Here is a 26,842-nt window from a genome sequence, read left to right as displayed (position 1 = left end):
CAATAAATCACCGTAGCTAAGGAAAGGCTGCTCCTGTTATATCAGAAATGAGAATTTCAGTTTGTCAAAGTTCCCACTGAGGCATCCTGATTTACCTGTCCAGCTTCTGAAGCGTGGACATTCATGACTCTTGCTATGTATGCTAATTAAATAGGTGAAGACACACATACTTGCCTATTTCCTAACTGACATTCAGTATTTCCAATGCATATAAACACAAATTTTTAAAGTATATTTGAATATTAAGATTTATTTTGTATGAACTTCTTTCTAACAATAAAAGATTTATGAAAGCATCTTTCAAAATATTCACCCTGCTGATCTAATTCATTTAAATAAAAATAAAGCCAGGTTGAACATTAGTATTCTATTCTAGTTACTCTGAGAGTACCCATGCTTCTATTACAACATTCCCTTTCTGGGGTTCTGGCTAAGTAAAAATTCAAGTTAAAATGGGGTCCAAAACTAGTGGTCTACTTTTATGAACTGACCCTACAGTCACATCATTAGATTCTTAACCTATCATGTTCAATTACACGAATATTACCCTAATTGTTGCCATTAATAGCAGCTTTGATTAAAAGATCACAATGTAAAGAATCAGATCTAAATACCAAGTGTGACATTCAAGCTATTACTCAATTCCAACTCCACAATACAACCTTATTTCCCTCTAATCTCTTTCATATATCTGACACTGCAGAATGCAGAAATGACTTTGAGTTTTGAAAGGGAAGATGTCTCTGAATACATCAGATTCTTCCCTTCAAGTCTTCCATTATCTAAATCCTACCATCTTTCAAAACTCAAGATTAAATGTTCTTTGATTAAGTGATCCCAAACCCCTTGTTTCTCCTCTTCACAAAGCTTTGAATCTGGATGTACTTTTGTGTAGCTTTTAAGAAATAATTACTTTACACCTTTATGGTAGCTATTTCATGTACTACTACTGTCCCCTACTATACGAAGTCCTTACAGTAGCATGAGTCTAAACTGGAAACTTACAATCAATATTTCTGGTCTATGAGAATCATATCTCTTGCTCTCATTTTGTACGATTTGGAAGGTTACTCACTTGACTGAAGCTGTTACAAAACCTTCAGTTTCGCTAACGAAAGAAAAAATAGTTGAAAAATAGATTCTAAATAGTTACTCAAAAGGTCTTTTAAAAATATTGAAAGGATGTTGGCACTGAGTTCGTTTCCAAAAACGAATTTGTAGAAACAAGTACACGCGTGTTGTAGGAAACCTGTGTGTTCCAAACTACCTTCGAAGCGTACCAACATAATTTCACACCCCTTGCTTCCCCTGACATTCTTCATACACCTACGTCTAAGCACAAGAAACCTGCCACCGATGTTACCATAATTAAACCCGTCCCTCCATTTTCTAACAAGTACCCAAACCACTACACTGCTTAAGAGACTCTTTACTCACAGTGGCCATTTCCAGCGGGGACGGCAGACGCAAATTATCTTCCCTTTCGTAAAGTTATTCCTGAGAACGTACAAAACAAAACAGGCCAGTGTGCGATTAAGCTGTACTAACACACAACTCGGGGAACGTCCACTATCTTCTACCATGTGTTGCTCCACCACGACCAAAGTCCAAGCTCCCCCTAAAATCCAAGAAGGCCAGAATTGGCCTCCAGTCCCTACAGGGCACAGATCCCTGCCCAGAGGAGGCCGTGCCGTACCCAGCCCTCCCGGTGTGCCCCCACCCCTCAGTCCCCGCTCCAGCAAGCAACTCGGACCAGATGAGGGCGGGGAACGAGGAGCCGAAGGCTTAAACAGAGTTCCAGGGTCGAACCGAGCATTTTAACACAGATTAGGGGGGGGTCTGACCACAGCTCCAAAAAAAGGGTTCGAACGGAGCTGACGGTGAGGAAGCGAAAACAGCCTGCAGACGGAGTGACAGAACTAGGGACACCGACAGGGACCCTGTCGGAATAGGGGCAATACCGAATGCCGTGGCACCAAGAAGGCGGCGAATCTGGAGGGGCTATAGCGGGCGGAAACCATCCGTATCAGTCCCGCCGCCGCCGCCTCCAGCCGTCCCAGACCCTCACTCTTTGCGCCGTCAAAATGGCGGCGGCGACGGCCGCAGGGGTAGCGTAGACGCTGGCAGTGACCAGGCTGAAGAAGTTGCTCCTGAAAGCATCGATGGGAAGGATCGTCGAATTAATGATGCGCACGCGCACAAAAGGACCATAGAGCCTACCTCCTATTGGATAGCCGCGGGCAAACATGTAGGAGGAGAAAAGGTGAGGTGGGGTGACGTGGAAGGAGGAGGGTTCCTGATCTGGGTTGAGGGCTCTTTCTGTTTCCTTCATTAACTCATGGGTTCATTTGCTAGATTCCTCCACCCCAAGGCTTTCTAACTGCCACCAAGAGATACAATCTTAACTTCTTTATATCATAGTTACTGGTTTTTCACGAATCACTGTGTTCGAGCATAGGACACTTAGGTTTTTCTGTTTATGTCCCAGGCCCTTAATAGGCTCAATAGGTATTTATCAAACGATTTATTTAGAAACATATATCATTTTCATTTATCAATTGTTTTTTAATTAACTGAAGTCCATACTTTCTTCATACCAATATTTCTGGGTAGGTAAGGTTAGGTAAGTTGGTCTCTGTTTCTGTTTCCTCACCTGTAAAAGGAGAATAATAGTGCTTGCTCCACACACTGTAAAGATCAAACGAATTTATATATAGCTAACACTTAAAGCATACACATGCACACAGAGCTCGGAGCTTGGGAGTCACAGAAAGGCTTCTAAGAAAGGACCACTGAGCTGAGTGTTGAAGTTACATAGAACCCATTTTTTCATGCCTTGGAAATTTCTCTTCGGTTTACTTGTCCCCGTTATATAATAGGATTTCTGGTTGAATGATGATTGTAAGCTTTTTGATATCAGGAAGCATATGCTATTCATCTTTGCCACGATAGAAATCATTTGTCAGGTTCAGGTGGGAGATAAAAGGAGTCAGTAATCAACAGTATGGCAGGAAGCTGTCAGGAGTAACATCATAGCACATATGCTTGTATGTGTTTTGAAAGATGGATGGGTGTTTACCAGAATGCCAAGAAAAGATGTGGAGGGGTGAGGATACTTCAGGCAAAGGGAGCAGTGTGAACAGAGTTGTGGAATCTGAAACACTGTGCACATTTGGGGAGATCTACAGGTAGTCAAGGGAATGGGTTTGGCATGGACAGGGGCCATGATCATAGTCATTCTTCAGTGCAGTACTAAGATAGATGTAATCTTGGAAGCAATGAGAAGCAACTGGGAAGACTGAAGCAGAGTCATGGCGTTACCAGATTTGTATCTTGGGAAGGTCCTCTGGCTGCCATTTAGAGGATGGATTGGAAGGGTGTGTGAGGATAACTTCTAAATTTTTGACTTAGGATATTTGGTGAATAGAGTTGCTTTTGTTTTATTGGGAATTCAGTAATATTAGTATTTGTGGAATGTATACTATGTGGTTGCACTTGGATAAGATTTTTCACATTATTTGTTTTAATTCTCATAACGATATGGAAAATAGAGCTTTATCCTCATGTTAAATATGAAGAAGAAATGAAAGAAGAAAGGGGCTAAGTATATTTCTGAGGCTTCCAGGGTTGGACTTAAATCAAGGTCTGTTAGGTTCAAAATAGTGTTCTCTCTCCCACATGTATTGTCTTCCAGAAGAACAGATGTTTGGAGAATGATGAAGAGTTTGGTTTGGGATAACTTCAGTTGTAAGATGCTTAAGGGACATTCATATGGAGTTGCCAATAAGTCATTTGAAAATAGGCCTATTGCTCAGGAAAGTGGTTTATATAGGAGACAGAAATTTGAGGGTCCTTGACATATGGGTAATTATTCAAGCCTTGGGAACCTCTTATCCTGAAGTTCGACAATAGGCTTTATGAGAAGGAAGTGTCTGTGACACTTCTGAAATGTATGCACATTTTTGTATATTTGTAAATAGATTCATTTTTTTTTCCATAGGGAGAGGGTACATACCTTTTTCAGATTCTTGAAGGAGTTCATGACTCTGAATGTTCAAGAACTTCTAGTGTAGAGTACAAAAGAAAAAGGGCAAAGTCAGAATACTAAGAGATATTAATTAAAGGGGTAACAGAAGAAAACCTGGCAATGGAAACTGGCAAGTTTCAGTCAGAAAGTAGAAGGAAATCAGGAGACAGGATTCTAGACATCAAGAATTACTGTTATTATTGCTCCATATTATTAGATGTTACAAAAAGTTCTTATTGAGGTTCATCTTATTTGATAAATCCAGCAACAGTGACTTTTCCAGAGGAATTTCAGTGGAGTGGGGTGTGGGGAGGTGGAATTCTGATAACTTGGTATTCAGAGGATGAAACAGAAACTTCTTGAGGACAGAGACTTTATCTGTTTGTTCACTGTATTCTGGGACTTTACTGTATTCCTGCTACAGAGAGGTGATCAATAAATGTTTGCTGAATATGTGAAGTTGAATAGATGAAGAAGCGTGGGTCACTAATAACAAGCTACCGTTAACAACAGCTGCTTTTTGTTTTTCTGTTTCCAGCCTCCATACCTTCATGACATCCATCTATCTGACAACTGGGCTGCGAGAGTAGTGGTGTCTATACTGTATAAGTGAAGAAAATGAGACTCAGGCTCGGTACACTGCTCGATGATGTACAATTACGTGTAGTGGTGAATGTGAGATTAAACCTTGGATTTGTCTGGCTCTGACATCTCCATGCCTTCCACAACAGTAAAACTCAGAAGACAGAGAGGTAAGTAGCTGTCTCTCAGATTATTTCAGTTTACTCTTATCTATTTTCCTTCTCCCTTCCCCTTTCTCTTGGATTGTTCTTATTCTACAGAGATGAAGGAGGACCATCGAAGAACTGTAAAAATTGATCCATTCACCACATTATGAGATTATTCAGAGGCCAATATATAATTCTTGGGTGTTTTCTTTCTCATCTGACTTTTATAGCTGCCTGCTTTGATGTTTTTTGGTAAACATCTGGCTTCCCTTTTATTCTAGAAACACCAATTCTCAATAACAAAAGATGTATACTTATGCAAACTAAGAAACATATAGTAATCACTAAGTTCTCAACTTGGCAAGACTGTTCTGTTGCAGCTGGTTCTTTCTGTAAAAACAGTAGGATTATAAAAGCAAAAGACAAAATGGACTATTTTCTGCTCAGCCATGCATATCTAAAGCACATTAGAAGTTTGAAGACAATATCTCATGTTATTTAAAAAAATACTACATGGAGCTATTATCTGGTTGCAAGAAAACAACATGTAAAATGATAATAATAGAAATTTAAAAAGAGTGTGAATAAATGTAAAAATCTGTGAACACTTGGTTTTTATTATTTAACTCAATCATATTACTATTAAGAATACATCTTTTTAAGTTGCCTACATCAGTGATGGACTATCTCTTTAGTATTTGATATGTTAAGATAGACATATATTTTAGTCATTTCTAGAAAACTAAAGCTTTTCCTGGAAGCACCTTGTATGTTCTAGCCACCTATTGCTAGGTGGCAACACATGAATATTACAGAGAGTGAATGACCTGTATCTCTAGGACGTAATGGAAGAGAAGCCTTCTATTTAATATTTTGGTTTTTAGTTTGAATGTGATACATACAATCATTGGACTTTAATTGTAATATTAGATATAACAATTATCTATCTGGTCATCTTTCTGCCTCCTTGTCATTAAAATGGAGACCATAATATTATCTACTTTTTTTAAAGGACTTTATTTGTTTACTTGAGGGGAAAAGAGAGAGTGCACATGAGCTGGAGAAGGAGCGGAGGGATAGGAACAAGCAGACACTGTGCTGAGCCTGGAGACATGGGGCTCAGTCTCAGGACCCAGAGATCATGACCTGAGCTGAAATCATGAGTCAGACACTTAACTGACTCAGCCACCCAGGTGCCCTTAATATTATCTACTTTATAGATACATTTAGAAGATTATATGAGATAATCTATGTAAAGGATTTAGCACAGTGCACAGCACTTAGTGTGCAATAAATGTTAGCTGAGATCATCTTTTTTTTTTAAAGATTTTATTTATTTATTTGACAGACAGAGATCACAAGTAGGCGGAGAGGCAGGCAGAGAGAGAGGAGGAAGCAGGCTCCCTGCTGAGCAGAGAGCCCGATGTGGGGCTCGATCCCAGGACACCAAGATCACAACCTGAGCCGAAGGCAGCGGCTTAACCACTGAGCCACCCAGGCGCCCCTGAGATCATCTTTAGTATGTGCTGCCGAAGTGAGCACTGAGATCATCTTTATCGTTATTATCAGCATTATCATCAGTGAACTCCTCTGAACTTTATACTTAAACAGCTTTGGTTTCCATGTATGTGCACAGTGTTTGTGGGGGTGATACAATAATGTTCTCTTACATGAGATTGACCAGGAGGAGGAAAGGAATGGTGGCATTGGGGCTTGAATAGTGTACATTACCCCAGATATGTATAATCAGAATCTATGAGGGTTTAGGAAGCTGCATTTTAAGAAATTCTCCAGGGAATTTTTATGAGAACTAGAATTTGAGGACCATAAGTAAAAGATTAAAAAAAAAAAAAAAACTGTGCTAGGAAGAAGTGTAATACACACTATGAACACCAGCTGTCACTACTCTACAATTTAAAAACAAACTTGATCCTTAATAGCCAATGGGACTATTACAAGAACATTCTCTAAATTTCAAATGTAAAGATCCAGGGAAAGTGAACTGTGAGTTAAACAAATTTGGATTTTATTAAGGGTCTCTAGGACATATAAATGGCTCGCAAAGTGTAGTGGTTGTGTCTGTGTGAATAAACCTACATCAGGAGAATGATACCTTATCGTACTTGGGGAAATGAAGTGAATGTTCTGTGCTTTAAAAAATCAAATGGGGGGCACCTAGGTGGCCCAGTGGGTTAAGCCGCTGCCTTCGGCTCAGGTCGTGATCCCAGGGTCCTGGGATGGAGCCCTGCGTCATGCTCAGCAGGGAGCCTGCTTCCTCCTCTCTCTGCCTGCTTGTCATCTCTCACTGACAAACAAATAAATAAATAATCTTTAAAAAATCAAATGGGACTCTAGTATGAAAGTATGTAAGACTGCTCAGTAACTGAGAATATCTTCATTTTCCTGGCCTTATGTCACAATGGAAGGTCTTGTGTAGTGTCCATACAAACATTTTCTTTATTTGTAGACATTGTACCATACTGGGAGATTTGGATTCAAGTTCTGCTTTTTTGTACAGTTTCCTTTGGATCACCACGACAATTCCTTAATATCTATAACCTTTGAGACAGGCAAAAAAAATAACCGCATAAAGATTGTCATTAGGAGAATCCAGATAATGTAATAAATGTGAAATGTTTCATAAATTTTGAAGCATTAAACTAATACAGAATATTATTTGAAGGCATACAGTGTTGGGCCTTTGCTTTGATACTGGTCTCTGGAACCCCACCAAAGCAGCCATTTTCATAAAAATGACTCTGGTTCTGCTAGGAGCCTAGTTATTTTCTCCACCAAGGTCTTTTGTTTCATTCCAAGGAGAGTTGCCTGATTAAATACAGGACACTCAGTTGAATTTGAGTTTCAGATAAACAAAGAGTAATTTTCTAGTGTAAGTGTGCCCTAAATTTTATATGACAATCTAGCACATCTAACTCCAAGACAAACTAAGAAAGCTGTCCTGTATTCATGTGTCTACAGCCATCTAATTGCTTGCATCTTCTATTTTTCCTAGTACAAGAAAAGTCTGATTCAGACCGTAATGTAGGTCTAAAATGCTTTGAGAGAATTTATTGCCATCTAATAGCTCGTATCTTTAAAAATGTGTCATACTTCCTGTCTAGAAATGGCTTGCTTGGGCTTATACTCTAAAGATTGGTTGGAAAGAAGTGGGGTCTCTGAAGTAAAATAATCTTTGTAATTATTTTAATTTTGTTATATTCTGTTATCATGTTTGGTTTTGATTATTCATTAACATCTCTTTCTCTTTCGCACTGTGTGGTTTTTGGAGTAGAGGGAGGGAAAAGGTAAATCTACAAAATGAAACAATTCTAAAGCCATTGAAATGTTGGTATTATGAACAATGGGATGCATTTCTGATACAGCCCTCTCTTTCCACTTATATCTCATCCAGCAGATAATGCTATCAAAATGTATGTACTCTAGAGACATCCATTATAGAGTGTACAGCCCAATAATAGAGAACAGTAAGAAGGAATTGTGAGGAGTCAGATGTATGCTAAGTGTCAAGGAAGAGTCATCCTGGGGCGCCTGGGTGGCTTAGTCGGTTGAGCTTCTGACTCTTGATTTTGGCTCAGGTCATGGTCTCTAGGTTGTGAAATCAAGCCCTGGCTGGGGCTTTGTGCTGGACGTGGGGCCTTCTTGGGATCCTTGTCCCCCTGCCCACCTCTGTCTCTTAAAAAAGAGGAGTGGAGTGGGGAGAGAAAGTTGTCTGGAACTGAGAACTTCGCAGTTTCAAAGTATTTGGGGACAATCCACAAAATAGGAGTTTAACTACAATAAAATAAATTCTTTATTACACTTTCATTGGTATGCCCTGAAGTAGAATGAGGGATCACACTAGGAATCCTGAGGTGGTGAACAGATAAGTCTAGCAGGAAGCCCTTGAAGGTGCCCGTGGAAAAATGCCACCTTTGGGCTCAGCTGGTGTTAAATACACCTGCCTGTGGACACTAGGTGGCGATATATGACAATGTGACGACTTGAGAATTTGTGGCGGATATTCTGAATTAGTGGGGGATGAGTTGTGAAATGGGTTTTTGTTTCCTGCTGTTAATGCAGAGCCTTTCAATTTATGGTAGAATGTTCTCTCAGCTGTGATCTTATGAAAATTACACAGGAACAGGAACCATTTCAGATCCACTTCTGGGGATTTCCTTTCTTTTTTCTTTTTTTCTAGGACTAATTACTTCACACTTCTGCAAATTATTTAGTTAGTCTCATCAGGCATTCAAACTTGATACCTATATCCAAATTTAGATCCTGAGGTGGTGAAGCTGTTTAACTGGTATTTGGGGTCATTAGAGGGAGCTGGAAGAACAACACTGCATGGAGGTGCTTTGAGCTATGAATGTGGATAAGACTGTATTCCTGGGCTGTGTGTTCCTGTCACTAAGAACATTTGCCAGTCTGCTGACAAATTGCAATGGGAATATCCCTTGGACACACTGAAGACCCAGTGCCCTGTCATTTGAGCGGAGCAGACACTTATCAGCCCACAGGAATATCAATGACTATATTACTCTAGCTTCCTATTTTCTTTTATATGGTTTTGATGATATTTGGTCGCATTAGTGATGCTTGTTAATTAATTGCTTAAAGAAGCTTTTGTCTTTTAAAAATCAATAAAATATTGGATTAGATGTATTTTTTTCTCTATTTTAATTTTTATTGATATTTCTGAGTTCCTAGGAAATTGTGCGCATAGCAAATGATCACTGAAACATTTTTCTCTATTGTTTTGGGGATTCTCTGCACTCCCTCTTGTATTTATGCCCTTTCTCATTGCCTGACTAAAATAGAATGGTTTTGTTAGAATTTGGGGGAGAAACTTATCAAGCCTATATTTTCAACACTCCATTTTATAATGCTCCTGCCCCCTTTTCACCTTTACCTTTATCTTCAGCTATTTCCTGGCATTACCTACCTTTAGCTAAGCAGACTGCTTATTCCCATTTGAATTTTCCTCATCTTATCAACAGCTGGTATTGCCCCTCTATTTTCCCTCCCTCTCTCTATATATGAGACTAGTTTTTCAGTATTTAGCTACAAAGCATCTCCTTCATGAAACTATGTCTGGATAACACACTAATCTTCTATTTTCCTAACTCATATATAATGTTGCTCAGCTTAGCTCATAATTACCTAGTCTCAGTTGCTTTTTGTTTGCACACATGCACACACCCATACACACACATACATAGACTAACCAGATTATGAGCTTTTTGAGAGTAAAGACTGTACCTCAATGACATCTACCAGTATGCTGCATATTGTGTATACATATTCAAGAGATCTCCATCTTTTGTTTGTGTCTATGATCCCAGAGCCAAAAGCATAGTAGGTATTCAATAAATGTTCGTTGAAATGGCTGAAACATTGATTTAAACTACTCTGTTGAAGTACTAGATCTCTGCTAACACAAGATTGTGACACCTAGTGTTAAAAACTTGGTAGACATCACAATAGACCTTCTAGAGCTAGTTTAAGATTTATCTCTTCCATGACAAATTTGCAAGGTCAGTGCAATCCTCTTTTCTCCTCCTTGTCCTGATTTTTCTTTCTGAGTCTGAATTACTAAATTATCTTTTATCTATTGTTGTCATATCTACATTAGGTGAGTTCCTAAGATACCCATCTGTAGAATGTAATTAATAATGGTATCTACCTATTATGGTTGTGACAGTTTAACAGTTTGATATATATAAGTACTTAGAACTTCTGGCATATAATAGGTAATGGATTATTGTTGTTGTTGTTGTTGTTATTATTACTACTATCATTATTGATATGAGTATGATTGTTCATTGTTTTCTGTGCATAGAGCCTGTCCTACCAACTAGATTTATAAACTCTTCAGGGGCAGTCATCTTCATTTAATATTTTAGGATCTGTCATGTTTCTTTTTCATTCCAAATATTGGTAATTCGTGTCTCCTTTTTTTTTCAGTCTGTCTAGTCATTTATTGATTTTATTGATTTTCTCCTAGTAATAGTTTTTGGTTTCATTGTTTTTATATTGTTTTTGTGTTTTTAATGCCATTGATTTTTTTCTTTTTTTTTTAAATTTCTTTTCAGCGTAACAGTATTCATTGTTTTTGCACCACACCCAGTGCTCCATGCAATGTGTGTCCTCCCCAATACCCACCACCTGGTTCCCCCAACCTCCCACCCCCCACCCCCCGCATCCCTTCAAAACCCTCAGCTTGTTTTTTCAGAGTCCATAGTCTCTCATGGTTCACCTCCCCTTCCAATTTCCCTAAGCTTCCTTCTCCTCTCCATCTCCCCATGTCCTCCAAGTTATTTGTTATGCTCCACAAATAAGTGAAACCATATGATAATTGACTCTCTCTGCTTGACTTATTTCACTCAGCATAATTTCTTCCAGTCCCGTCCATGTTGCTACAAAAGTTGGGTATTCATCCTTTCTGATGGAGGCATAATACTCCATAGTGTATATGGACCACATCTTCCTTATCCATTCGTCCATTGAAGGGCATCTGGTTCTTTCCACAGTTTGGTGACCATGGCCATTGCTGCTATAAACATTGGGGTACAGTTGGCCCTTCTTTTCACTACATCTGTATCTTTGGGATAAATACCCAGTAGTGCAATTGCAGGGTCATAGTGAAGCTCTTTTTTTAATTTCTTGAGGAATCTCCACACTGTTCTGCAAAGGGGCTGCACCAACTTGCATTCCCACCAACAATGTAAGAGGGTTCCCCTTTCTCCACATCCTCTCCAACACACATTGTTTCCTGTCTTGCTAATTTTGGCCATTCTAACTGGTATAAGGTGGTATCTCAATGTGGTTTTAATTTGAATCTCCCTGATGGCTAGTGATGAACATTTTTTCATGTGTCTGATAGCCATTTGTATGTCTTCATTGGAGAAGTGTCTGTTCATATCTTCTGCCCATTTTTTTTATATGATTATCTGTTTTGTGTGTGTTAAGTTTGAGGAGTTCTTTATAGATCCTGGATATCAACCTTTTGTCTGTACTGTCATCTGCAAATATCTTCTCCCATTCCATGGGTTGCCTCTTTGTTTTGTTGACTGTTTCCTTTCCTGTGCAGAAGCTTTTGATCTTGATGAAGTCCCAAGAGTTCATTTTCACTTTTGTTTCTTTAGCCTTTGGAGACATACCTTGAAAGAAGTTGCTGTGGCTGATGTCAAAGAGGTTACTGCCTATGTTCTCCTCTAGGATTCTGATGGATTCCTGTCTCATGTTGAAGTCTTTTATCCATTTTGAGTTTATCTGTGTGTACGGTGTAAGAGAATGGTCAAGTTTCATTCTTCTACATATAGCTGTCCAATTTTCCAAGCACCATTTATTGAAGAGACTGTCTTTTTTCCACTGGATATTTTTTCCTGTATTGTCAAAGATTATTTGACCATAGAGTTGAGGGTCCATATCTAGGCTCTCTACTCTGTTCCACTGGTCTATGTGTCTGTTTTTATGCCAGTACCATGCTGTCTTGGTGATCACAGCTTTGTAGTAAAGCTTGAAATGAGGCAACGTGATGCCCCCATTTTTGTTTCTCTTTTTCAACATTTCCTTAGCAATTTGGGGTCTCTTCTGATTCCATACAAATTTTAGGATTATTTGCTCCAGCTCTTTGAAAAATACTGGTAGACTTTTGATCGGAATGGCATTAAAAGTATAGAATGCTCTAGGCAGTATAGACATTTTATTTTTAAATTATTTATTTATTTTTAATTTAAAAAAAAAATTTTTTTTTTTTATTTGACAGAGATCACAGGTAGGCAGAGAGAGAGGAGGAAGCAGGCTTCCCGCTGAGCAGAGAGGCCGACGCAGGACTTGATCCCAGGACCCCGGGATCATGACCTGAGCTGAAGGCAGAGGCCCTAACCCACTGAGCCACCCAGGTGCCCAGCAGTATAGACATTTTAACAATGTTTATTCTTCCGATCCAAGAGCATGGAATGTCTTCCATCTTTTTGTGTCTTTTTCAATTTCTTTCATGAGTGTTCTGTAGTTCCTTGAGTACAGATCCTTTACCTCTTTGGTTAAGTTTATTCCCAGGTATCTTATGGTTCTTGGTGCTATAGTAAATGGAATCGATTCTCTAATTTCCCTTTCTGTATTTTCATTGTTAGTGTATAAGAAAGCCACTGATTTCTGCACATTGACTTTGTATCCTGCCACATTACTGAATTGCTGTATGAGTTTTAGTAGTTTGGTGGTGGAGTCTTTTGGGTTTTCCATATAAAGAATCATGTCATCTGTGAATAGAGAGTGTTTGACTTCTTCATTGCCAATTTGTATACATTTTATTTCTCTTTGTTGTCTAATTGCTGTTGCTAGTACTTCTAATACTCTGTTGAACAAGAGTGATGAGAGTGGGCATACTTGTTGTGTTCCTGATCTCAACAGGAAGGCTGCAAGCTTTTCCCCATTGAGGATGATATTTGCTGTGGGTCTTTCATAGATTTTATGAAGTTCAGGAATGTTCCCTCTATCCCTATACTATGAAGTGTTTTAATCAGGAACAGATGCTGGATTTTGTCAAATGCTTTTTCTACATCAATTGAGAGGACCATGTGGTTCTTCTCTGTTCTCTTATTGATTTGTTCTATCCCATTGATTGATTGGCGAATGTTGAGCCATCCTTGTAACCCAGGGATGAATCCCACTTCGTCATGGTGGATAATCTTTCTAATGTGCTGTTGGATCCTGTTTGCTAGGATCTTGTTGAGAATCTTTGCATCCATATTCATCAGTGATCTTGGTCTGAAATTCTCCTTTTTGGTGTGGTCTTTGCCTGGTTTGGGGATCAGGGTAATGCTGGCTTCATAAAAGGAGTCTGGAATTTTTCCTTCTGTTTCAATTTTTTGAAACAGCTTCAGGAGAATAGGTGTTATTTCTTCTTTGGAAGTTTGGTAGAAATCCCCAGGCAATCTGTCAGGTCCTGGGCTCTTGTTTTTTGGGAGGTTTTTGATCATTGCTTCAATCTCATTACTAGATATCAGTCTATTCAGGTTGTCAATTTCTTCCTGGTTCAATTTTGGGAGTTTATAGTTTTCTAGGAATGCATCCATTTCATCTAAGTTGCTTAGCTTATTGGCATATAACTGTTGGTAATAACTTCTAATGATTGTTTCCTCTTCCTTGGTGTTAGTTGTCATCTCTCCCTTTATCTTCATAATTTTATGAATTTGGGCTTTCTCTCTTTTCTTTTAGATTAGTGTGGCCAATGGTTTATTGATCTTATTGATTCTTTGAAATAATCACCTTCTAGTTTCATTGATACGTTCTACTGTATCTCTGTATCTCTGGTTTCTACCTCATTGATCTCTGCTCTAATCTTGATTTTTTTTTCCCTTCTTATGTGTGGAGTTGGTTTGATTTGTTGTTGATTCTCCAGTTCTTTAAGGTGTAGAGACAGCTGGTGTATTCTGGATTTTTCAATTTTTTTGAGGGAGGCTTGGATGGCCTGTATGTCCCCCTTAGGACTGCCTTTGCTGTATCCCATTGGTTTTGGACCGAAGTGTCTTCATTCTCATTGGTTTCCATGAATTGTTTAAGTTCTTTTATCTCCTGGTTGATCCAAGCATTCTTAAGCAAGGTGGTCTTTAGCTACCAGGTGTTTGAGTTCCTTCCGAACTTTTCCTTGTGATTGAGCTCCAGTTTCAAAGCATTGTGATCTGAGAATATGCAGGGAATAATGTCAGTCTTTTGGTGTCAGTTGAGTCCTGATTTGTGACCCAGTATGTGGTCTATTCTGGAGAAGGTTCCATGTGCACTTGAGAAGAATGAGTATTCTGTTGTTTTAGGGTGGCATGTTCTGTATATATCTATGAGGTCCATCTGGTCCAATGTGTCATTCAATGCTCTTTTTTTTTTTTAAGATTTTATTTATTTATTTGACAGACAGAGAGCACAAGTCAGCAGAGAGGCAGACAGAGAGAGACGAGGAAGCAGGCTTCCTACTGAGCAGAGAGCTGGATGTGGGGCTCGATCCCAGGACCCTAGGATCATGACCTGAGCCAAAGACAGAGGCTTTAACCCACTTAGCCACCCAGGCACCCCAATGCTCTTGTTTCTTTATTGGTTTTCTGTTTTGATGATCTGTCTATTACTGAGAGAGGCATGTTAAGATCTCCTACTATTAATAAATTCATATCAATATGACTATCTTGATTAATAGTTTTCTTATGTAATTGAATGCCATTGATTTTTGCTCTTTATTATTTTCTTCTCCCTGCTTGCTTTTGGCTTAATTTTCTGTTTTTTTTTTTTTTTGTTTTTGTTTTTTTTTTAAATTTCTCAAGGTAGAAGCTTCTTATTTACATTGAGACCTTTCTTTTTTTCTAATACAAGCATTTGCTGTAATTTTCCTTCTAACCTCTGCCTTATTTACATTCCATAAATTTTGATTTTTTGTGTTTTTATTTTTATTCAATTCAAAATATTTTCAATTTTTCCTTATAATTTCTTTTTTATTCAGGAGGTACTTAGAAATACATTGTTTAATTTTCAAGTATTTGGGAGTTTCCCATATATCCCTTATTGATTTTTATTTTAACTATTTTGTAAACCTGAAGCATACTTTATAAGATTTCAATTCTCCTAAATTTATTGAGACATTTTATGGAACTGAATATGATCATTTTGGTAAATGTTCAGTTTGCCAATCCAAATGTTCAGTTTGGAGAATTTGTGTGTTCTGCTCTGTATAGTATTTTTAAATGTCTTCTAGGTGAAGATAGTTGACAGCCTTTTTCAAATTTCTGTGTCCTTCAGATTTTCTACATATTCTATTAGTTACTGAATGAGAGGTGTCAATCTCCAACTTTCATTAAGATTTGTCTGTGTCTCCTTTCAGTTCTGTCAGTTTTACACTTTGCTTTTGAAAGTTCTATTAGAAGATACATACATGTTTAGGATTATTATGTCTTAAAGATTATTTATTTATTTGACAGAGAGAACACAAGTAGGCAGAGAGGCAGGCAGAGAGAGAGGGGAAAGCAGGCTCCCTGCTGAGCAGAGAGCCCAATGCAGGGCTCGATCCCAGGACCCTGATACCATTACCTGAGCCAAAGACAGAGGCTTAACCCATTGAGCCTCCCATGCACCCCGGATATTATGTCTTGCTGACAAATTTCTTCTTGTGATAAGTTCTCCTTTAGTCATATGGTAATATGATTTCATATGATGGTATTTCTTGCTCAGAAGTATGTATACTTTGTCTAATATTAATATTGCCACTCAAATTTTCTTTTGACTAGTATTAATAGGGCATATATTTTTCCATCCTTTTGAGCTACTTATGTCTCTTTAAAGAGATTTTCTTGTCATTTTTTTTCTTTTGGTTCAATATAGGAATCTGTCTTTTATTTGAAATGTTTAGACTATTTATATTTAATGTCATTATTCATATGGTTAGATTTAAATCTAGCTATCTCAATCTTTTCTATGCCTCACCTGTTTATGTTTCTTTTTCCTGTTCCTCTTTCTTTTATGGACATTAATTGACTTTTTTTATATTTACATTTTATTTCCATTGTATTTTTACCTCCTTATTTTGCTTTTTATTATTTTCTCTTGGGTTGACAATATGTAACTTCAACTTAGTCTAACTTCAAATAATATTGTACCTTTTCTTTCTTTCTTTCTTTCTTTTTTATATTTATTTATTTATTTGAGAGAAAGAGAGCGCATGCAGGCCTCTGTGCCCAGGTTGGGGGGAGGGGCAAAATGGGAGGAGGAAAATCTCAAGCAGACTCCCTGCTGAGTGGGGAGCCTGACTTCAGGCTTGATCTGAGGATCCCAAGATCATGATCTAAGCCAAAACCTGAGCCACCAGGGAACCCCAGTATTATACCTTTTCATGTGTGGTATAAGAATTTTACAGTAGTATACTTCCATCTCTTTACCCTTGTGGTATTATTGTCATATATTTTACTTCTACATGTGTTATAAATTGCAAGCTACACTATTGCATTAAACACTCAATTATATATTGAAGGTAGTTTAAAAAAATCAGAAAATTGTTTTTTATACCTTCACATGTATATAATTTCTGGCTTTCTTCCATGCTCTGTGAAAGTTTAACTTTCTATCTGGTATTATTTTAGTTCTGCCTAAGAAACTTCCTTTAACACTGTTGGAGTGTAGTTCTATTGATGATGAATTTTCTTAGTTTTATTCATCTGGAAATGCATATTTATTTATCATTCTTGAATGATATTTTCCCTTTGGAAAGAGCTGTTGATAGGCATTTTTATTATTTTTCTTTCAATACATTTGCTTGCACAGGTTCTGATGAAGAGTCTGTGGTCATTCTTCTCTTTATTGCTCTGTATGTAATGAGTCACAGTGTATCTTATTTTTCTGGATGATTTTAAGATTTTTCTTTTCATCCCTGGTTTTTAGCAATTTGATTATGTTGTGCCTTGGCATGTAGTATTCTTCTGAGGATTCTACTTACTGTTATATATATATATATTCCCCCCCCCCCCTTTCTGGCTTATGGTAAAACAAATTCTTAGCCTCATGTGAGCCACAGGGTTTTTCTGACCACTTTCTTGTGGTTCTTTCCCCAGCCTTGGGCTGTTTCTTGTATGCATGCACAGATAAGTATCCAAAGTCTTAAGTGGACCCCACTATAGATCTTCGGAGTTCTTTTTTTATGCAGCTTTTTCCTCTGTGGTGCTACACTCCATGAGTTCTATCTTTCTTAGTTTACCTGAATTCTGATTTCTGCTCTTTTAGCTCAGTGAAACTGCTTGACACTCTGCTTATTGCCTTGAAATTGTCTCTAGGAAGTAAATTGGTGAATGTAGAGGTCCCATTGTCTGTTTTTTTCTTCTCACAGAGGTCATAATCTTATAATGTCTCTACTCTAGTATTGGTAAGCCATTGTTTCCTGTATTTTTTTTTTAATATTGTATTTATTTATTTATTTATTTGACAGACAGAGATCACCAGTAGGCAGAGAGGCAGGCAGAGAGAGAGGAGGAAGCAGGCTCCCTGCTGAGCAGAAAGCCCAGTGCAGTACTAGATCCCAGGGCCCTGGAATCATGACCCGAGCTGAAGGCAGAGGCTTTAACCCACTGAGCCACCCAGTCGCCCCTTCCTTTGTTTTTTAATGATTTTCCAGTTTATAACACAGGGAGTGGTGATGGTGCTAAATCCATCCTTCTTACTCCATTTTGGGAAAGGTTTCTGGATATACTGATGGATCTTGAAGGTCATTTTTACTTTTAGAGTTATTGCTATTAAAGACCAAATAAACCCCACAGAGTTTATGATAGAGAATAGCCAGAAAATTATTGATAAGACGCACTTATGTCTATGTAGTCCAGTAGTTCATCTAAGCTGTGATAAATAAAAGGGTCATAGAGCTTCTCTGAATTAGAAAGTTCTTTGAACTGTGCATCGACTATAGTGGAAAGATATCATGAAATGTGGTATCCTTTTCTCCTACAATCTCTCCAGGGTCTTAGAAGCTTAGAGTATTGCTTGCTTTATTTCATGTGGAGCAGTTAAAGTTCAAAGAGGTCATAACCTTTCTATCTGGCAGATAATTCTTGGGAAGAGTGAAAGTGGAACTAATATATATGCCAACTACTTTAATAGTTTGTGTATTTGTATAGGTTAGTGAAAAGCAGCTTTAATCTTTTGACTTCAAACTAGAAGATTGTATGTGTAACTTCCTACTGGATAAGCACTTTATTACATTTCAATTCATTTTGTTTAAAAACTATTCTTCCTTGAATTTTGCTTTGGTATATTGCTTTAGCTTTGGCATAAATCCCTAAAGATTCAATGCAAAATTTAGTATCTAAATCTCCCTTAAAAAGAGAACAACATTTTTATGAACACAGTAATACAATTCAGAAATGATATAAATGTACACACATGAATATATGTATAAAGCTTCAGACTCTATAAAAGGATTATAATTTTAACATTTTCTTTTTATTAGTCTTTTAAAGTGTCTTGAATTTTCAAATAAAATTACGCTCTATTATTGTGTACTTAGCGATATTTTTCGAGGCAATGATATGTAAATTCTTTGCTTCTTCAGAGTTTGCTTTGGTTTTCCAGTGTTATGTGGAATAATACGTTGGGAGGATTTTTCTGTTTTGTGGCAGTTTTAACAATCTTTAAAAAATAGTTTAAATCCCCAGTTACAATATCTTAGTGTTAAATAATTTTTTAAAATGTTCTGCAAAATCATCTCAGGATTAATAGAAAAATTTTCTTCTGTTGGTCCATTGCAAACTTTAACCATGATTCTTAATAAATTTCTCTTGGACATGAATTTATAAATACTAATTATAATGAATCTGCTTTTTCTAAATCAAAGGAGCCATTAAAACCAAAATGGTCCAATTACAGGTTTATTTTAAAAATGAATGACTAAGGAAAGCTTTTTAGCCCCTTAAGAAGCTATTGCTCTTTTTACAGAATGTCAAGAAGGTAATCAGTCTTCCTTTGATTAGGCTTATGCCTTCTCTTTCCTTCAAATTTCTGGAGACTTTTCACTTGCTAGGGGAAAAATTAGAAAGCTCTGGGGGCAGTGAGAGATAACAGCTAAAGATTTCTGAAGGATTTGGTGATAAAGAAATAGGAATGACTCAGATAGTCCTTGCATTCAGAATTTCAGTGTGTGGGCTATGCTTCTATAGTCTTACCATGAGCTGGTCCTGATGATTAAGTGTTAGAGGACAGGTTTGCATGTAAATAAGGATGAAGCTGTTAGTGTGCTTAATCAAAAGATATATTCATAAATAGAAAGAATAGTGAGATTTTCAGTAGCTTTCATGCTGACTTGTTTCTCTGTATTTTACTTGACCATCCACCAGCAAACATGGACAGATGATATAAAGTTTTAAATGTGTTAAAATATTATGTTTTTTTGAATGTTATATTGAGAATAGTTTTTCTGTGAGGAAAATGTCATAAGCTGAATTGCAAAAAGTAGTTCAAAATCTTAACATATACTTTCAAGATACTTTCTTCTCTCTAGAACTATATTTGAGGACACTTTTACATAAAATTAAGATCAAACATTTTAATATTTCCTGACTATCGATATATAATCCCTTTATAAATAAGCACTTAGATAACTGATTTACCATAAACTGTTTTCTTAGCATCTCTTGTATGTTCAATATTATGCTATAAGTCTAGGAATATAGACTGTTAGCATATACAAGGTCAATGAAAAGAGACATTCAAATGGTAAATATTTTTAGCACTATATTTGTCTTACTACTCTGGAAGATGTTGATTTAATGCCACTTGCCTTGACTATGCTCAGTCTACTTCTGGTCTTACCTCCCTCTCAGGATGGCTATTTGATCAGATTAAGTAGTCAGGGCTTCTATTTTTGTGACTATGTAATTGTTAATCTTGGATAAGCTAAGTAGTGTACCACAATCTGTTTTCTTTTTCTGAACAATATTTTGTTCTCCCTAAAGTTGATGAGTCTGGTTTTATTGTTGTTTTTGTTCTTTTATTGTTCAATGATTTTATCACTATCCTAGACCAAACCCTTCCCTAATTGTACAAATACCATTTCTCCACTTCCAGGCACATTAGGTTTCTATCAGATTCAGCTTCTTGAAGGAATCTCTCCTGCTACCTTTCACTTGCTCTGATCTTAGAGCAGTTGCCCACTAGCTCTGTTGCACAGTTGTCATCCTGGGATTTTCCCTCACAAGCCTTGTTTTCCTGTATTATATCCTTTGCTTCCTGAATTATTTATCTCCTCCTTATTAGTTTATTCTCTTGTATCAGAGGAACAAGTTCTCCCGTTGCTTTTGAGCTTTTGCATGGCAAGTACAGTTTTTCATGTCTGTACCTTTGAAAATGTCTTTATTCTACCAAAAAAGTAACATTTTGTTACTTTTACTGAATATTGAGTTGGAGATTACAGATAATGCCCCCTCAAAATTCTGAAGACGTACTTCCATTGTTCTCATTTCAGTGTTGAAAAGATCTCCATCATTATGATTTTTAAAACTTTGTGTGAAATTCCTTTCTCCTTTTTTTCTGGACCCTATTGGATTGTTTGTTTTTTTGCAACTGTGCTCTAAATATCACAGTGATGGTATTTGGTGTGTGGCTTAATTTCCTTTGTATTCACTGGGCTCTTCTATTGTGGAAACTCATGTCCATTAACTTTGGAAAATTTTCTTGAATTCTTTCTTTGATAATCTTCTTCTCCCCATTTCCCTTTTTTCTCATTGAATACATAACATTCAAATGTTTGACTTCTTGTGTTCTTCTAATTTCATTATTTTTCTTTTGTATTTCCATTATTAAACTTTTTATCCTATTTTTGAAATATATCCTTAGTTTTTCTTCCAACCCTTAAGTTTTTTTATAGGTGTGGCAATGAATATTTATTTAGACTAAGAAAATAAAATTTAGAAAGCTGACAAATACTATAAAGGTAGTACTTTTGCCATATTTTGTAGTAATATTTGTTAATAGATTGCATTGGTAAAGATCACAAAGAGAAGTCAAATATATTATTTTTTATTGGCACTGGTTATCAAATTCAGCAGTGAGTTAATTAATTAATTAATTTTAAAGATTTTATTTATTGGGAGAGGGACAGAGCATGAGCAGGAAGAGGGACAGATGGAGAGGGAGAGGGACAAGGTGACTCCCTGTTGAGCTCAGAGACGAACAATACAGAGCTCCATCCCAGGACCCTGAGACCATGACCTGAGCCAGAGTCAGATGCTTAACTGACTGAGCTACCCAGGCACCCCCAGCAGTAATTTTATTATCTTCTTACTCAGTTGCTTAGCAGCATTTGACTTTGTTGAACATTCTTTAATTCTTGAAATACTTATTTTCTTCTCTCAGCCTCAGTGACACCATGCTGTTCTGGCTTTTCTTCTATGTCATAGGTTGGTCCTACTCAGTATCTTTTGCAGTTGAATCACTAGGGCATTTGATTTTTTTATAGCAGCTTTATTGAGTTATAATCCATATACCATGAAGTTCATCCTTATAAACTATATAATTCAGTATTTATTGTATACACAAAGTTGTACAATATCCCTATCTAATTTTAGAACATTTTAATCAACTTCAAAACAAACTACATACCTGTTAGCAGTCATTCCCCATTATTCTTTTCCCTCCAGCCCATAGCAACCACCAATCTACTTTTTATCTTTATGGATTTCCCTATTCTGGATGCTTCAAATATAATAATATAATTTGGAAAATTTACAAATATGTGAAAATTAAACAACAGACTCCTGAACCACCAACAAGTCAAAGAATAAATCAAAAGAAAAATTTAAAAAAATGTGTGGAGACAAATGACAGCACAACATACTAAAGCCAAGGGGCGTACCAAAAGCAGTACTAGGAGAATCTATTAATGATAAGACTACATTAAGCAAAAGAAAGATCTCAAATAAATTACTTATCCTTATAACTCAAGGAAGTAGAAAAGAAGAACAAATTAATCCCACACTTAGAAGAAGGAAGGAAATAATAAAGATTCAAGCATAAATAAATAGAGAATAGAAAATAGAAATAGAAAAAGTAAATGAAAATGGGAATTATTTTTTGAAAAGATAGACAAAATGGACAGAGCTTGGCTAGACTAAGAAAAAGGAGAGAAGACTCAAATAAATAAAATCAGACATGAAAGAGCAGCATTGCAACTATTGCCACAGAAATCAAAAGGATCTTAAGAGATTGTTATGAACAATTATACACCAAAAGATTAGATCTAGAAGAAATGGATACATTCCTAGGGAAAAAAATGGGTATATTTCTAGAAACATACAACCTACCAGGATTGAATCAGTAGTCAACCTTCCAGCAAAGAAAAGCCCAGGACCTGGAGGCTACACTGGTGAATTCTACAAAACAGTTAAGGAAGAATTAACACCTATTCTTCTGGAACTCATAAAAAATAAAAGAGGTTGAAATATTTCTAAATTCATTTTATGAGATCAGGATTACTCTAACATAAAAATCAGATAAAAATATCACAAGGAAACTATAGGCCAATATTCCTAATGAGTATAGATGCAAAAATCATCAATAAAATACTACCAAAATGAATTCAACAACAAATTACAATGATTATACACCATGATCAGGTGGAATTTATTCCTGGGTAGCAAGGATGTTTCAACATACCAAAATTAATTAATGTGATGTACCATGTTAAGAGAATAAAGGATAAAAATTACATGATCATCTCAGTAGATGCAGAAAATGGGTTTGACCAAATTCAGTGCACCTTCATGATAAAAAGTCTCAGCAAACTAGGAATAAAAGGAAATTACCTGAATGTAATAAAGGCTCTATATAAAAAGTTCACAGCTAACATCATACTCAATATGAAAAACTTAAGTTTTTTCTCTAAGACCAGGAGCAAGGCAAGGGTGCCCACTCTTACTACTTGTAACCAATGTAGTACTGGAAGTCCTAGCCAGAGAAATTAGACAAGAAAAATAAAAGTCATGCAAGTTAAAATGTCCTTGTTTGCAAATGGCATGATTATATAGAGAAAACTCTAAGAACTTCATTAGAAAAAAATTGCTAGATCTAATAAAGGAATTCAGTAAAGTTTCAGGATACAAAATCAACGTACAAAAATCAGCTGCATTTCCATACACTACCAACAAACTATTTGAAGAGGAAATTAGGAAAATAATTCCTTTACAATAGTAATAAAAAGAGTAAATTACATAGGAATAAACCAAATCAGGAAGTGTGAGAGACTTGTATGCTGAGAACTAAAAAAACATTGATGGATGAAATTAAAACAGTCACAAACATATGGAAAACATCCTATGTTCATGAACTGGAAGACTTAATATTAACATTTCCATACTGTCCAAAGTGATCTTCAGAGTTATTGCAATCCCTATAAAATCTCTAATGGTATTTTTTACAGATATATAAAAAATATTAAAAGTTCTTGTGGAATCACATAGCACTCTGAATAGCCAAATCAAACTTGAGAAAGAAGAACAAAGCTGTAGACATTATGCTTCTTGGTTTTGTAGTATAATACAAGGTTACACTAATTAAAATAGTATAGGGGGTGCCAGGGCAGCTCAGTCCGTTAAGTGTCTGACTCTGTTTTGGCTCAGGTTGTGATCTCAGCGTCATGATATCTAGCCTTGAGTCAGTCTCCTCCCCTCCATGGGGAGTCTGTTTGAGGTTCTCTTTTTTCCTCTCCCTTTGCCCCTCCTCTTACTTTCTCACTTTTTCTCAAGTTAAATTAAGTACTGGCATAAAGACATGTAGATCATTGGAGCAGAATAGAGAGCCTACAAATAAGTCCATGCATATATCATCAATTAATTTTTAACAAAGGTGCCAAGAATACACAATGATGAAAGGATAGTCTCTTCAACAAATGGTGTTGAGAAAACTCAATATCCCCATGTGAAAGAATGAAATTGAACTTTTACACCATACACAAATATCAACTCAAAATGAATTAGAGACTTAAAATAAGGGCCTGAAACTGTTAAACTCCTAGAAGAATATATAGGGGCAAGAGTTATGACATTGGTTATGATGATGATTTATTGGCTATGACACCAAAAACAGGCAGTGAAAGCAAAATAGATGATTTGAACTACAAAAAACAAAAGTTTCTACGCAGCAAAGGAAACAGTCAACAGAATGAAAGTGCAACTTATAGAATAGGAGACAATATTTGCAAACCATATACCAAGTAAGGAGTTAATTTCTAAAATGTATAGGAACTCCCAGAACTGAATAGCAAAACCCCCTAATATCCTGTTTTAAAAATGTATGAAAGACTCGAATAGACATTTCTCCAAAGAAGAAATACAAATGGCTAGCAAGTATATGAAAATATGCTCAATATTACTAATCCTCAGGAAAATGCAGATCAAAACCATGAGACATCACCTCACACATGTTAGGATGGCTGTTATTAAAAAAAAAAAAAACCCACAACAAAAACAAAATAAAAACAGTATTGGTGAGGCTGTAGAGAAATTAGAACCTTTTACATTGTTGGTGGGGATGCAGAATGGTGCATTTGCTATGGAAAACAATATGGAAGCTCCTTAAAAAGATTGGAATTAGAAATATTATATAATCTAGCAATTTTCTTCTATTTATGCAACAGAATTGAAATCATGATCTTGAGGAGATGTTAGCACACCTATGTTCATTGAAGCAGTATTCATGATAACCAAGATGAGCTACCTAAATATCCCCTGATGCATGAATGGATCCAGAAAATGTGGTGTATACGTACTGTGAAATATTAGGTTAAAAAAGGGAAATTCTGTAATATGTGAGAACATGGACAGACCTTGGATGTTATGCTAAGTGAAATAAACCAGTCACTGAAGGACAAATACTACATAATTCTGCCTATGAGAGGCATCTAATGGTCAAAATCGTAGGATCAGAGAGTGAAATGTTGGTTACTAGGGGCTGAATGGAGGGGGAAATTATGAACTAACAGGTATAAAGTTTCCATTATGCAGGATGCGTAAGTTCTGGAGAACTGCCATACATTGTGCCTATAGTTAACAACGTCTTATACACCTAAAACTTGAAGAAGGTGAATCCCATGTAAAGTGTTCTTACCACAATCATAATAAAAATGTCCATTTACAGATTTAAAGAGAGTGGAGGCCGGCAGAAAGGATTGTTTGCTGATTTTGGAAAGTGTTGTAAACATTTGACTTGGAGGTTCTGTCTCATAAGAACCACCAGGGGAAATTTGGGGTGGGACTGAGCTTTGATAAGTCACTTTTACTGACTTCTTTTTCCTCTCAGTTGGAACACTTAACAAGGAGAGGAGAGTGAAAGGAGAACTTAGCACCTGGGCTGCTATGTCATGGGCCTCAGATTGTTCTTGAAATCCCAGGATAAGAAGATAGTTTTTCAGATTATCCTATGTATCAGAGTCCAGCCAGAGAAATAAAAGTCACTCTATGTCTCTGAGTTGGTGATATTTAGTCCAGGAAACAGATTACACAGGTGACATGGGAACTTGAGGGACTGTAGTTGGGGTTTTCAGGAGTGAACTAGAGCTGTAGAAGAAGGGTCTACTGGCAAGACCTATGGCTTGTGGAGACATCACCAGAGACAGAAGAAGAAAATTACCTCGTTATTCTCTTCCTCCTGATCTTCATCTTCCAGTATTGTCTCCTATACGCCAAAGCTAGAGGGCAGAAGAGCCTAGAAAAGTCATTCCCTGAGATGGGGAGCAGGGCAGGACAGGGCAGAGAAGAGCACAAACTGGCAGGGAAGGGGCACATTTTTTAGTAAAGTTTATAAAATTGAGATTGTGTGAAATAATTTATTTCCCCTATCCCTCTGACATGTTTCATAACACGCATGCTTACTAGCTAGCGTTTTTAGCGCTTGTTTGTACACGTGTTTCTGCGTGCACCTCTTAGATCTTTGTTGAGTCTATGTCCTGGTCATGAGAGAGTACAGGGTGGATCATTTTAAGATTACATGTAAAGTGACAGCTAACACTCTTGTTTTCAACTGGCACTTGGTATCTACATAATGCCAAAACATCTGGTCTTTTCCATCATTCCAGGCATATCATTAGTCCAGTTGATTGCTTGGTGTTATGTACAGAAAACAGCTGGCTGGTTAAGTAGAGTTTTGATTATGGCTGAATTGGCTGGATGTTTGGTGTCATGTCGACTGATGTTATGACTGGCTAAAGATGGAACAGAGCCATTTACAGTGAAGACCAATAACAAACATAAAATTTAATGTGGAATTTCATTGGAAAAGATAATTATTTCTTTTTAAAATTTTATTTATTTTTTATGTAATCTCTATCCCCAAATTGGGAGATAGAGCTTGTGACCCCGAGATCAAGAGTCACATCCTCCACTGACTGAGCTAGCCAGACACCCTGGTCATTTATTTCTAAGACTGATTCTCAGAAACACTCCATTCCCATTTTAGCTTCTTGCATCCAGGTGTCCCTTGCCCTGCCCAATATCTTCAGGCTCCCTGTGGCCTTTCAGGGGGCAGTGGCACCAGGTATAGCACTGGCTCCAGGGACTTTTCTTCTGGGGAAGGACCT

General features: G+C 36.9%; 1 protein-coding gene and 1 long non-coding RNA gene across 5 annotated transcripts in view; one reads left to right on the top strand and one right to left on the bottom strand.

The window, feature by feature from the left end:
* The window catches only part of MMADHC (metabolism of cobalamin associated D), a 29,569-nt gene extending 27,452 nt beyond the window's left edge, over positions 1-2,117 (bottom strand). Inside the window, exons 1-2 of one of the 3 annotated variants that reach the window (XM_059167382.1) lie at positions 2,029-2,117; positions 1,438-1,498 (exon numbers count right to left, since the gene is read on the bottom strand). In XM_059167382.1, the coding sequence (XP_059023365.1) occupies positions 1,438-1,446 (9 nt within the window). In that variant the 5' untranslated portion in view covers positions 1,447-1,498; positions 2,029-2,117. Of the gene's footprint in view, positions 1-1,437; positions 1,619-1,961 lie in introns of all 3 variants that reach the window. The other 2 variants (XM_059167380.1, XM_059167381.1) reach the window with 2 other exon arrangements.
* Positions 2,118-2,203: 86 nt separating this feature from the next.
* Positions 2,204-26,842, top strand: part of LOC131827229 (uncharacterized) — a 156,894-nt gene continuing 132,255 nt past the window's right edge. The window contains exons 1-2 of one of the 2 annotated variants that reach the window (XR_009351952.1): positions 2,204-2,263; positions 4,566-4,779. This is a non-coding gene — a long non-coding RNA (uncharacterized LOC131827229). The remainder of the gene's footprint in view (positions 2,264-4,565; positions 4,780-26,842) is intronic. The other variant, XR_009351951.1, reaches the window with a different exon arrangement.

Source organism: Mustela lutreola, chromosome 3, assembly GCF_030435805.1.
Source record: "Mustela lutreola isolate mMusLut2 chromosome 3, mMusLut2.pri, whole genome shotgun sequence".
Lineage (NCBI taxonomy): Eukaryota > Metazoa > Chordata > Mammalia > Carnivora > Mustelidae > Mustela > Mustela lutreola.
The sequence above is the reverse complement of the archived record's forward strand: the minus strand, read 5'-3'. Positions and strand labels throughout refer to the sequence as shown.